Source organism: Rhagoletis pomonella, unplaced genomic scaffold (assembly GCF_013731165.1).
Source record: "Rhagoletis pomonella isolate Grant_MI unplaced genomic scaffold, Rhpom_1.0 Rhpom_scaffold_00006, whole genome shotgun sequence".
NCBI classification, from domain to species: Eukaryota; Metazoa; Arthropoda; class Insecta; order Diptera; family Tephritidae; genus Rhagoletis; species Rhagoletis pomonella.
This window is the reverse complement of record NW_023458560.1, coordinates 14,672,950-14,686,170: the sequence shown is the minus strand read 5'-3', so window position 1 is coordinate 14,686,170 and position 13,221 is coordinate 14,672,950. Positions and strand designations below refer to the sequence as shown.

The following is a 13,221-nucleotide window of genomic DNA, read 5'->3' as shown; positions in this document are numbered from 1 at the left end:
TTTGTTGCCGGAAAAGGGGGCCGGAAGTATTTTTGCGCAGAACTTCTTTCTGCGTAGGCGGCCTTCGGCCGCGCTTAGGGATTATTACCCTAACTAAGTAGAATTCTCCTTTCTGTGTTGCCGGAAAAGAAGGGCGGAAGTATTTTTGCGCAGAACTTCTCTCTGCGTAAGCGGCCTTCGGCCGCGCTTAGGCATTATAACCCTTACTAAGTAGAATTCTCCTTTCTGTGTTGCCGGAAAAGGGGGCCGGAAGTACTTTTGCGCAGAACTTCATTCTGCGTAGGCGGCCTTCGGCCGCGCTTAGGGATTATAACCCTTACTAAGTAGAATTATCCTTTCTGTATTGCCGGAAAAGAAGGGCAGACGTATGTTTGCGCAGAACTTTTCTCTGCGTAGGCGGCTTTCAGCCGCGCTTAGGGATTAAAACCCTTACTAAGTAGAAGTAAATCTGTGTTCGTATGGAAAAGTAGCTTATGTCGAAAGGCTGACTTTAGTATAATGCGGTATTCCCTTTATTCTTTAAACGACAAGGACTTTTTTGAAGAGACTTAATGAGAATATTGATTTGCTAGTATCGAAATTATTTCTTGCACGTTTATTTGCCAAAAGTTGTTCAACGGCTCAGCGCCAGTGAGTAATTCGCAATCGTATGCTGCGAATGCCGATTTATACTAAAGCCAGCCTTTCGACATAAGCTACTTTTCCATATGAACACAGAAATAATTCATATTAGAAAAAGCGAAATTATCCATATGCACACTTTCGTTAGAAATACGAAATAATGCATATAACATAAACCGAAATAATGCATGCATGCACAATTTCAGTTCAAAACGGAAATAATGCATATGGCAAAAACCGAAATAAAGCATACATGCACAGTTTCGGATGAAAACCGAAATAATGCATATGTGAAAGACGAAGGTATGCATACATGCACAGTTTCGGTTGAAAACCGAAATAATGCATGCATGCACAGTTTCGGTGGAAAACCGAAATAATGAATATGAAAAACCCGAAGTAAAGCATACATGCACAGTTTCGGTTGAAAACCGAAATAATACATATGAGAAAATACCGAAATTATGCATATGCATACTTTCGTTTTAAAAGCGAAATAATGCATATGAAAAAAAACGAAGTAATGCATACATGCACAGTTTCGGTTTAAAACCGAAATAATGCATATGGTAAAAACCGAAATAAAGCATACATGCACAGTTTCGGATGAAAACCGAAATAATGCATATGTGAAAGACGAAGGTATGCATACATGCACAGTTTCGGTTGAAAACCGAAATAATGCATATAACAAAAACCGAAATAAAGCATACATGCACAGTTTCGGTTGAAACCGAAATAATGTCTAAATGCACAGTTTCCATATGCGCAATTTCGGTGCCCCAAAAATATAACATAACAGCATTTTCTTCATGTTCTTCAGTGGGGGAGAGCTCATGGGGTAAAAAGGGGGTTCCCAGTAGTGGGGGTGGGGTCAGTAGTCAAAACTCAGAAATAGTGTCGTCTATCCGCTGGTTCACAGCATTTTTTTGTGTGCCTCTGTAATTAAGATAGCACGGCTTTCCGATTTTCGACCTAAAAATTACCACTATTACTAATCTATTTTCTGAGTAAGTTTTCAAAAGATAAGGCCTAAGGCATTTTGAACAACTTTGCCAAAGAAATTTTGCCGAAAAAATCAAACCTGAAAAACTTTACCCTTGGAAGCTAAATTTCCAAAAAAAAAAAATCTTATCAAGGTGTCATGTCTCTGAAAAATGTTGGAAAAACTATCACAGTGTAATTATTATGCTTTCCTTTTTTAAACTTGGTTAATTCTATTCGGGATGGAGTCCACAAACTGTTTAAATTTTAAAGTGCTAAATCCATTTCACTTAACCAACTGAGACCCTTTGAGCTCTTTAATAGTTTCAAACCGATCATTCTTACAAGCTATGCTAGACAGTGCACCCCACAATCCCTCAATAGGTTACAGGTGCGGGCTGATCGCTGGCCACTCCAAAACTCGTATGTTTCTTGATGAAAGAAACTATTTTTTGGCACGCGCAGTACGTATTGGTGCATCGTCTTGCTGAAAAGTCAAAGTGTTTTATTCGGCAAATTCAATAAGTTCGTCTGACCACGGCTTAACATACTACATTTCTGCATTTGTTCTGGTGGATAGGATTTACAGCGAAGACTTTTCAGCATATTCAAAAGCTACACGGAGAGAATTTTTTTCTTAAACCAAAGCAGTAACAAGAAACCCGATACTTGTTTTTCAACTTAGAAAACATATTCTTATTATCAAGAAAATCTAAGAAAATAAAATTTGAAAATAAGCAAGAATATTTTTTCTTGATTTTGTCTTGATATACACCAAAATAATTAAGAAAGCGTTCGTTTAAATCAACAAAATTGTCCCTTGAACATTATTTAATAAGGTAGGAAATTTTATTTTATTCTCCCTGAGAGGAATAAGTATGTCATTTTGCTCGCGGCGCTCCGGCCGAGAGATTCGAGGTTCAAGTACATACTAGAGAAGGGGATTCTTCAAGGGTATATTAACTTTGTTCACTTAACGGTTGTTTGTAGCAGCCAAAACGAATCGAGGTAGATATAGTCAAACGTATACATACTGTCCGTCTGTCCGTCGGTCCGAGTGCACGATAACTCGAGTAAAAATTGAGATATCTCAACGAAATTCGGTATATAGGTTTCTCTTAATGAAAAAACTACCATATTTCAGTAAATATTGGATCCAAATAGTTACAAATTGGTATGTGAAGCAGAATTTTGGTAAGAATAGTATCTGTGTTCGTATGGAAAAGTAGCTTATGTCGAAAGGCTGGCTTTAGTATAAATCGGCATTCAGAGCATACGATTGCGAATGGCTTACGTGCGCTAAGCCGTTAAACAACTTTTAGCAAATAAACGTGCAAGAAATAGTTTCGATACTAGCAAGTCAATGTTCTTTTTAAGTCTCATCAAAAAATTCCTTGTCGTTTAAAAAATAAAGGGAATGCCGCATTATACTAAAGCCGGCCTTTCGACATAAGCTACTTTTCCATACGAACACAGGTATTATTAAGAAATTTTTGGAAAGTGGGCGTGCCATTATGATGAAATGCTGTATCTCAGTAGCCGCTTCACCAATCCTTACCAAACTCGGTACGAACCCTGCCTAGGGTCTAGCTAAGAAATCTGTTGAAAATGTTTGAAATCGAGCAAAAGCCACGCCCGCCTCCCATAATTTACAGAAACACGAAAACTGCGATTAATCTGTAACTACTGAAGCTAATTCACTTAAAATCGATGATTGCAATGACCACTTAGCAGAAAATTAAATTATTATAAATTTATGACCACAAATGTGTATCTCGGTAACCAATTCATCAATTCCTACCAAACTCGGTGCACTCAATAACCTTAGTACAAAAAAGAAACATTTATTTGTTATGGTGTTGGGTTGAGGTTTCTCCATATGAAATTAATTTTTGAATTGTAATTTATATTTGAATGGAAATAATTGACTTATCTTACTTTAACCACCTCCAAGCGGACTCGAACTAGCGATCTCAGAACGAAGTGGTAGTCTTCACGCGACGCCACAGCCGACACTTGTCAGGAAAGCAATTAACTGCGCTTTAGTGACAATTCAAAGGCATACATACATCTATTCCATACATAGTATAAAGGAAAGTCGAGATTCTTTGTACGCGGTAATCTCGAAAACTACTAAACGGATTTTGAAGAGATTTTCTCTAGTATACTCTGTATCGACAGGAGAGTTGGGTTTTTTTACTTAAAACTTTAATAGGATTGCCACCTTTTTTAAAAACTAGAAGATCCGCAACGTTCGTTGGATTACAAAAGATGACGTGTCAAATGAAAGGGATTGACCTCTAGAAAAGCACTAATGTTTTTTTTAATAGGGTTGCCACCTGTTAATAAAGTTACTATATTCGATCATAATTAGCGTAGGCATCAATTACGTACCGTCACTGGCAAACGAAAAGACTTAGCCTCTACATGCGCGATAATGTATTATTTTTCTGAATAGGGTTGCCACCTATTAAAAAGTTAAACGATTTTCGCCGTTCGTTGGATTACAAAATGAGACACCAAATGAAAGGGTCAGGCCTTTGCATGTACAAAAGCTTTCATGTTTTGAACAGGGTTACCACCCATTTAAAAATTCAGCCTTATCATGAGTTTCATTTTCCCCGAACCGGTTCACTATTCACTTTTGGTTTCCATGGCTTTACTATGGGCGGATGACAAATTTTGGGTGAATTTTTTTTCGAGCAAAACTCAGGATAAGGCAGATTACTATCTTCTATACATAGTATAAAGAAAAGTCGAGATATTTTGACCACGCTAATCTCAAAAACTACTGTACGAATTTATACGAGATTTTTTAAGTATAATCTGTATCGATAGGATTATCTTTAGAGCTTTAAATTCCTGTAGGGTTGCCAGCTGTCTAAAAAATTTTAGATCCGCACTGTTCGTTCGATTACAAGAAGTGAGGTGTCAAATAAAAGGACTCGGCTTTTAGATGTTCAATTGTGTATTACTTTTTGTGTAGGTTTGCCACTTTTTAAAAATCTTCACAGTTCGTTGGACTAAAAACTGAGGTACCAAGTGAAAGGATATGGTCTCTGCGTGTGCAATAAGTTATTTTTTTGTGGGGTTGCCTCCTATTTAAAAATTATGTATGTATAATACGCGAGGGCATTTTTTGTTAATGACATTAGATTTGCACAGCTCATTCAATTTATGAATGAGGTGTCAAATGAAAAGGCTTGACCTTTCGATTTGCAGTAAGGTTTTATTTTTCGAAGAGGGTTGCAACCTGTGCAAAAAATTCAAAAATGTTGGCTTTTCGTTAGATTACAAGAAATGAGGTGTCCATTGAAAGACTTGGCCTCCAGATGCGCAATTATATATTATTTTTTTAGTAGGGTTGCAACCTTTTTAGTTGTCAATCGCATCTTATTTAATATCTCTTACATTGAGACGAGGCCGGCTAGTTCAAATATAATATTGTCAAATGTATAAGTTGTATAAGCTTCTTAGAGAATAGAATAAGAAATTTCTTATTTCCGTTCATGGTAGAATAATTACAGGTATTGTCTTCCCAGAGAGCGCATATTCCGATCTGCCTTATTTGAAAAACATCATTGTTACCCACACTAAAAGGTTTACTGCTAAGGAAAAGGGATATCTCCACACCCCATATACCATATATGTACAGGTATTTTTTTAAACAAATCTTCTTGCAGAGGACTTATTTAATTTGCAAAAGCCGAAAAAAACGTTTATTTAGTAAATAAATTCAAAATTTGTATGGCTCACTTCATTTCAAATGATTTTTCTTTTGTTTTGAAATATTATAAAAATTAAATTGAGCGAAAACAAAAAGCAAAACCAAATAAAAGTACAAAAATCAACATTGAACTGCGTCAAAATGAAACTAAGGGAGCACCAATTTCGATGTGAAGTAAAACCAGAGCTGAGTCGTAATGATTCATTTAGGAATTAAATTACTCCCAATTACAGATTACAAGGAATTGTAATTAGGACTCAATTCCTTCAGTCCACAGCAAAGGAATCGATTACTTTTTCAATTCCTTGAAGTAATTTCAAATGTAATTATTTTTTTTAATTCCATTACAAGGAATTTCATATTGTAATTGGAATAAATTACGTGCTAGTAATGTAATTTTTTTTCCAATTCCTTTGAAAGGAATTGAAAATGTAATTGATTTTTTTTCAATTCCATTACCTGGAATTGCAAGAGTACTTTAGTTTTTTCAATTACTCAAAGGAATTGTAAAAGTAATCGAGAAACTGAAAGTTCATTCACGAATGTACAATGCGGAATTTTTGTTGTGATCAAAGATTAAAATCGAAAGCACACATTGGACATCTTCTATGTATATCTATATATATAAAAATGTTATGTTCGTATGTCACGATCATCAAAACTCGAGAACGGCTGAACCAATTTGAATAATTATTATTTTTTTATTATTATTCGGTATAATACCAAAACCAATGATATCGCAAAAATTTGGACGGTTGCCACCTATTTTAAAAGTTTTAAACCCAATTATATTGATAAAATTAGTGAATTATTACAATATGGGTATCAAGTTAAAGAGGTTTAAGAAAGATAACTGTTGGAAGTATTTTTGACGAGGGCTGCCACCTATTTTAAAATTTTAACTCAGTCAAATTGATAAAATAAATGAAATATTACCATGTGGGTATCAAATTAAAGAGTTTTAAGAAGACTTAATGCCGAAAATATGTTTGAGGAAGGTTGCCATCTGTTTGAAAATTTAACTAAATTACATTGATAAAATAAATAAAATATTACAACATGGGTATCAAATTAAAGAGGTTTAAGAAAGATAACTGTTGAAAATATTTTTGAGAGGGGCTGCCACCTATTTGGAAATTGTAATTTAGTTAAATTGATACAGTAAATGAAATGTTGACATGTGGGTGTCAAACTAAAGAGTTTTAAAAAGGCTTACAGTCTACCATGAACACTTCCAGAGATATGCAATATGAAAAGTTCGGTTTATATGGGAGGTGCCACGCCACATTCTCCAACCATGCAAATTTTTGTTCATGAGTATGGAATTGATCTTATATATGTATATATCCCCATACCCAGTTCTAGTCTTCTACCACAAATATATGCAGTTTGAAAAATTCGGTTTGTATGAGAGGTGCCACGCCCCCTTTCTATACCGAGACTTTTTTTTAGCCTATAACCATCCTTGGAAAGTCTGCAGTAGATTCCGAAATTTCAAAAAAATCGGTACGGCGTTTCTCGAGCTTTGCGAACAAAAAAAAAAGGGCTTTCAAAATATATATTAGTATAGACTAGCCAATATCTGCTTGTTTTGCGGCTTAAAACACTACTAACGATGAAAAACGATGGATAAAGTTTGCAAAGGTTAAGTGAAAGTGCAATAATTTTTTGTATGAAATACTAGCAGGAAATAATGTTACTCGTACGCCATATCGTACAGGACCGTATGACCATGTTAAAGTTTGAATTTTTTTCATTCGCAATGAAAACTTAAAATGAAAATAACTTGACTAAATGACCTTATCTAAAAAGACGGTATACAGATCCGTAACATACTACTTAAAATTAATTTTACACAATGTAGCGACAATTTTCGGATCGCTATCGCACTTTTTGACGCATGATATAAATGTTTTTGCGTTTATTTCTCCCTTCTTCTGGATGATCTTCACATGGCCTGGGCGATAAATTCGTTTAAACCATTATAGTCGCCGGGGACCGATGGCATCATACCTTTGCAACTGCAAAGGGCTCTGAAGGTGTCGTGCAATTGGTTGGATCCTATTTATGAGAACTGCGCGAGGACCGGGTACATCCCCAAGGCTTGGAGGGTAGTCAGTGTTGCGTTCATCCCGAAGGCAGAAAAAAGCTCTGATGTTTGCCGTAGGGATTTTAGACCTGTACATAAGAAATGCGATTACTCGTGACTGTCTTTCAAGAGCTCAATATGCTTATTGCAAGAAAAGGTTGGTGAATACCGCCCTGCACACATTGGTAAAGTCGTCAGAGGAAGCCTTCACGCATGAAGATTATGCAGTAGGAGCCTTCTTTGATATCGAGGGGGCCTTCAACAATGTCACTCCAGAGGCAATAGTCAAGTATATTAATAATCTGGGGGTTGAAACCAACCTAATAAGCTTACTTCGTGGCAGAACTGTCACGGCGGAGTGGGAGAGCGTCTGTACTCAGAGCAGAGTCAATAGAAGCACTCCAAAAGGTGGTGTTCTCTCTCCCTTGCTTTTTATTGCGGTTGTAAACAAAAAAAGTGGGCTGCCGGGTGGAACTTTTGGTTAAAGGACGACTTTTATACACCCTTTTTGATCTGGCTCAACGGCGGCTGTCGTAGAAGCCTAACATTTTGGAAAGGATAGGGCCTTGTACTGTTGTAGGGGAACTAACGGTAGAAGGTGGGGTCTTTCGCCCAAATTAATTCTTTAGCTCTAGGAAACCAGATTTAAACCTATATTGTTTCAAGAAGCCCTTTTCTGGTGGAACTCACTAGAGAAGGCTACACTTGTCAAACAGGAATTAGCGGAGCATTAGGAACCACACCAATACTGGCGCTTCATAAACATATGTTGAACACGGCGCCTTCGGATATTGCAGACAGAATTGTCGCAGCACGAACTGCTATTAGGCTAAGGGAAGCCGGGTCCTTTTCTGACAGAAAAACGGAAAAGCAGACGTTTCTCTGCTGCAGCAAGTGTTTTTATATGGCACTTTAAAAAACGTTACCTCTCAAGGGCTAGTGATGGGGGGTTCTGACAGGCCATTGTGTGATTGGTATTCGTGCGGTGAGACTAGGAATTTCGACTGATCTTTTTGTATCAGATGTCAAACGGAATGTGAAGTGGAATCATCTCCACTCTTTCTTTTAGACTGTCAAACCTTCGCAAGGCTAAGATGGAAGAATTTTGGCTCGCACTTCTGTAAAAACACTGAGCTCTCATGTATCGAAATTAGCCGCAATCGAAATTTCGTAATCGGCTCGCGGCGTTAACCTAACCTGTACTTCTTTGAGCTATGAAATAGTTGGTCACATTAGTTATGCCTGCTTCGATATTTATGGGTCTCACCTGCCGCGAAGCGCGTTCACGGTAGGATCTGGAAAATTTAACCGTTACCCTATAAACTCAACACCTACAGTTTAAGTTATTCAGTTTTCTTAAAGTCCAATTAGTAATACTACTTAGGTACAAGTTATTTATTCAAGGCAGTTAGTAACCGAGAAAAATTTAACAAAGCTATTGCAATTCAACTGTAAAAATTTTTTTTTATAAATTAAATTAAATTGAGGAAGGGAAATTCGAAAAGAAATCAATTACATTTTCAATTCCTTTCAAAGGAATTGGAAAAAAAATTACATTTTCAATTCCTTTCAAAGGAATTGAAATAAAAGAAATTACATTACTAGCATGTAATTTATTCCAATTACAATATGAAATTCCTTGTAATGGAATTAAAGAAAAAAACAATTCCATTTGAAATTACTTCAAGGAATTGAAAAAGTAATCGATTCCTTTGCTGTGAACTAAATGTAATGTAATTGCATTTACCCAGCTCTGAGCAAAACTCTCTGGGAAGACAATACCAGTAATTATTGTACCATGATTTCCGTTAAGAAAATATTTTCAAATTTATTTCTGTTCTTTGTTTTTGTTGTTGTTTAGTAAGTTTGAAAAACATCCTTCCTGTTTATTTTAATATTTTTTCAAACGGTACTTTTCTATAGGGTTTGATGTTGTTTGTGAACAAGAAAACCTTTTTCTTATTTTCAGTAGAGTGTTTTCTTTAATTCAGTGAAAACTAAACAAAATTTGAATATTTCACGATTTATTTACTATTTCGCAATTAACAATACATTTATCCAACTTTAAGTAAAAAACATCTCTCCGTGTATTTTTTGTTTTTATTTTTCGTTCCGCGTGACTTTTGACCAAGTGAAGTGTTCTCGATAATTCTTTTTTTGATCGGTCCATTCCGAATTTGATTTAGTTCCAATAAGTGGTTCATGAAGAAATCAACGATACTCCTACATTTTTATATGAGCAGTGAACTTGTTTATGTTTTTTTTTTAATTACTTGTTTTTTTCTTAAACTAAATTTCTTAGAATTTTTAGATTTCAATGTTTTAAATACATACATATATATATTTTTTAATTTCATTTAATTTTTAGAATATTATTTTAGTCCCTTATTTTTAAATATTTGTTATTTTTTTAATTTAATCTTTGTACTCTATGGTTCCCGCCAATTTCGCGAAAGCAATTTAAGCAATGATTTTAACTGTTTGCATTTTATATGGAAATTTTCAGAAAATAAGAAATAATTTTCTATTTAAATTGCTGGTGATACCGGCTGTAAAAAAAACAATATTTTTTTCTGACTTTGCACATCGATGAAGCGGGTTCGATCCCTGCTGAAAGTCTAGAAAAAAGAAGTCTGATGAGGAGATGTGGTGATCTCCGAAATAGCTGCTATAACTTCTGCCGCTTAAGCTTTGTGGTTTTTTCCATTTTTTTCTAACAAAACCATCATGGTATAAAGCTCAATCAAAATATTAAAAATAAACTTTTTTTTTAATTTCATTTTATTTTTCGAAACTCATTTTATTATTTTTTCTTTTCTTGTAAACTGAACTCGATTGCGGAAAGTGTTAAAACTGGACTGAATTGGAGCAGCTTTAAAAGTGCACTTCTTCAATATTTCAGTATCTACATACATATAAAAGTCATATGACTACAAATAATCCTGATGGGAACCTATTTCTATATCCTTTTCTTCGTATTAAGTATCTCTGTATTACTTTTAAGTTAAAAAGTTTTAACATGTTCATCTACTCGTCCGACATGGCCTACACTGAGAAAAGAGTTTAGTTACGTCAACTAAATATTTTTCTCTCAACACATGATTTGGTTATGTTTACATTATTTGGTTATAGTTTCCAAAGCATGTGTTGAGAGTAATATATTTAGCTGACTTTTTTCTGAGTGTAGCCAGTGCAGCCGCTGTATTTTGATTCACTGAACTATGTGCGTGTCGCTGTAATTCTCATACAACAGCTGAGTTTCTATCGTTCCGTGCACTCACCGTCGCCAACGCGCAAAGGCCCGTAAATCTTCCGCAGAATCTTTCTCTCGATCACTCACAGATGTTTTCATCGTCTAAACCTCTGCGTCGTATATCAGAAGGAGAATCACGAGAGACTTATAAAGATTGACTTTGATTTGTTAAGAGAGGACTTTACTTCTGAATGTCCTACTCAGTCCAAAACTGCACTTTTTGGGAAGAGCGATTCTTCGCTGGATGTTTTTGCCATTATTGCCATACATGATTTTAATTTAATTTAATTTTAAATTTTTTCGCTTCACAGAGCACTTAAAGTATGAGATTTAGTTCTAAAAATTGTTAAATTTGTTAAAAATGGTTACAGAAACAAACAACATAGAAAAAATACGTGTAAAACATTTAAACTTCAAATTTCCATTTATGAATTAAATTTAAATTTAAATTTAATTTTAAATGGCGTTATCATTTTGACAGCAAGATGAATCTAACTTAAGATCATTCTCTTCGTGAAAGAGAATAAGTAAATTAGAAAAGAGTTCTCAACTAGAACGGTAAATCCGCCTTTAAGAACTACATGTACATATCTACATATTTAAAAGTCAAAAATTGAATTGCACTCAAAATTTATTTTTTGTTTTTTTTTTTTACTTAAAAATAACAATAATCTAAAAATCAAGCACAAAATCATTTTTAAAATGATCAGCACATACTTAAAACATACAGATAAGGGCACCAACTCAATTCGAACAGAATCAAATTGTAATTATTTTTGCTTTGATTTTGATTTTGATAATTTTGCAGCATTAAAATCTAGTAGTTTTCTGTGGTTCTGACATAATTGACACCGGACGGCATTGAAACCTTGTCGAAGCCTTTTGGGAATAGTCTATTTGCTTCCTCGTCGGTCACATCGGGTAGAATCATAACTTTCGTACCAGGCTGTATTGAGAAATAGATACAGGTATATAAATTATAAATCAGCAAATACACTCGAATACAAACACAAAACTCACCGTCCAGTTAGCGGGTGTGGCCACCACCTTCAGCTTGTCAGTCAATTGCAATGAGTCGAGACAACGCAAAATCTCACTGGAATATTAAAAACTTTAAATGAGAAACGCTCGTGACAATATTTAAAGCTCATCGCTAACTTACTCAACATTACGGCCCATGGACATGGGATAGAACATCGACAAACGCACTTTATGATCGGGGCTGATGATGTAGAGTGCGCGTATGGTTTTGCCAATTTCTGCATCTCGCTTCTGCTCCTCATCGCTTCTGCTCCTCATCCAACATGCCAAAGAGTACAGCCAAATCACGATGAGGATCGGCAATTATGGGGTACGGGAATTCACCGGGAATATCCAGACAATAGGACTTGATGTCGTTTACCCAGTCAACATGTGACTTCAGATCATCCACTGAATGGGCCAAACACTTGGCATTACGCTTAGCGAACTCCGGCGACCCAGTTCAGTGGTACAGACGGGTGTGAATTCCGAGGGATGCGAGAATAGTACAACCCAACTATAAAATTATTCAAAAACTATTAATGCAACTACTTCATCAAGCGCTATAAAAAGTATTGTAATAAAAACAGTGTCAGAGCAGTCTATCAATCTATAAGCATTGATATACATACGTATGTACTTACATATGTAAGTATATATGTATATTATATAAAGTAAGAACCTACATACAATAATAGTTTATTTTTCATATCTGACTTCGTTTGAATTGAAGATTGTCATATCGTGGAATGCATAGAGGCTCTCATTAATACACTTGTACGCGACTAAAATATATTTATTTTTAATACTTTATGGCTATGTATAATTTTTATGTATTTTTGTGCTCGTTGTGGGTTGGAATGTGGAATTTGATATTTGCATTGCATTAAAAAAATTAAAATAAATCTTACGTTAGTAAATATTATTTAATAATAAGTACGGCGCAGTGAGTATGTGTGTCGGTACATTAGACTGCGTCAAATAAAACGACAGCCTCTTTCTCTCTTTATTGAAAATTTCGTTGTACATAGGACTCGAAATCAAATAATGTGACACGATTTCAGCCTTTCTATCTTCATTTTTCAGTTAGCGCTCGTAAAAATTAAAAATTTCAATGAGCAAATATGTTTCGCTACATTTTTTTATAAACAATTTAATATAACAAAAACAAACAAGTAATTTTTAAGCAAAAAACAAAACCGACTTCAATTCTCATATAAAACAAGTAAGAAAGTCTACGTTCGGGCGGAGCCGAACATTAAATACCCGGCGCAAGTAAGTTAAATTGCGCAATATTGAAGTTTCAAGCATTTCTGAAATTTACCGTTACATGAAAAGCGGCCGTAATTTTAGTCCGATTTCAATAATTTTCAACGTTTGCTTTTATGTGGCAAGCACAATAAGCATACCGAGTGTGGTACAAATTGGTATAACGGTTACCGATATACTTATATCTGATCATAAGTGGGCGGTGCCACGCCCATTTTCCAAAATTTTACCATAAACGTATTTCTTGGTAAAGAATTG

The 13,221-nt window shown here is 35.1% G+C and overlaps 1 protein-coding gene across 1 annotated transcript in view; it reads right to left on the bottom strand.

Annotated features, from left to right (window-relative positions):
- Nucleotides 1–11,287: 11,287 nt before the first annotated feature.
- LOC118741582 (peroxiredoxin-6-like) overlaps nucleotides 11,288–13,221 on the bottom strand; it is an 11,780-nt gene continuing 9,846 nt past the window's right edge. Inside the window, 5 exon segments of the mRNA XM_036473578.1 lie at nucleotides 11,288–11,620; nucleotides 11,695–11,770; nucleotides 11,837–11,958; nucleotides 11,960–12,150; nucleotides 12,153–12,211. Coding sequence (XP_036329471.1) covers nucleotides 11,492–11,620; nucleotides 11,695–11,770; nucleotides 11,837–11,958; nucleotides 11,960–12,150; nucleotides 12,153–12,211 — 577 coding nt within the window. The 3' untranslated portion in view covers nucleotides 11,288–11,491.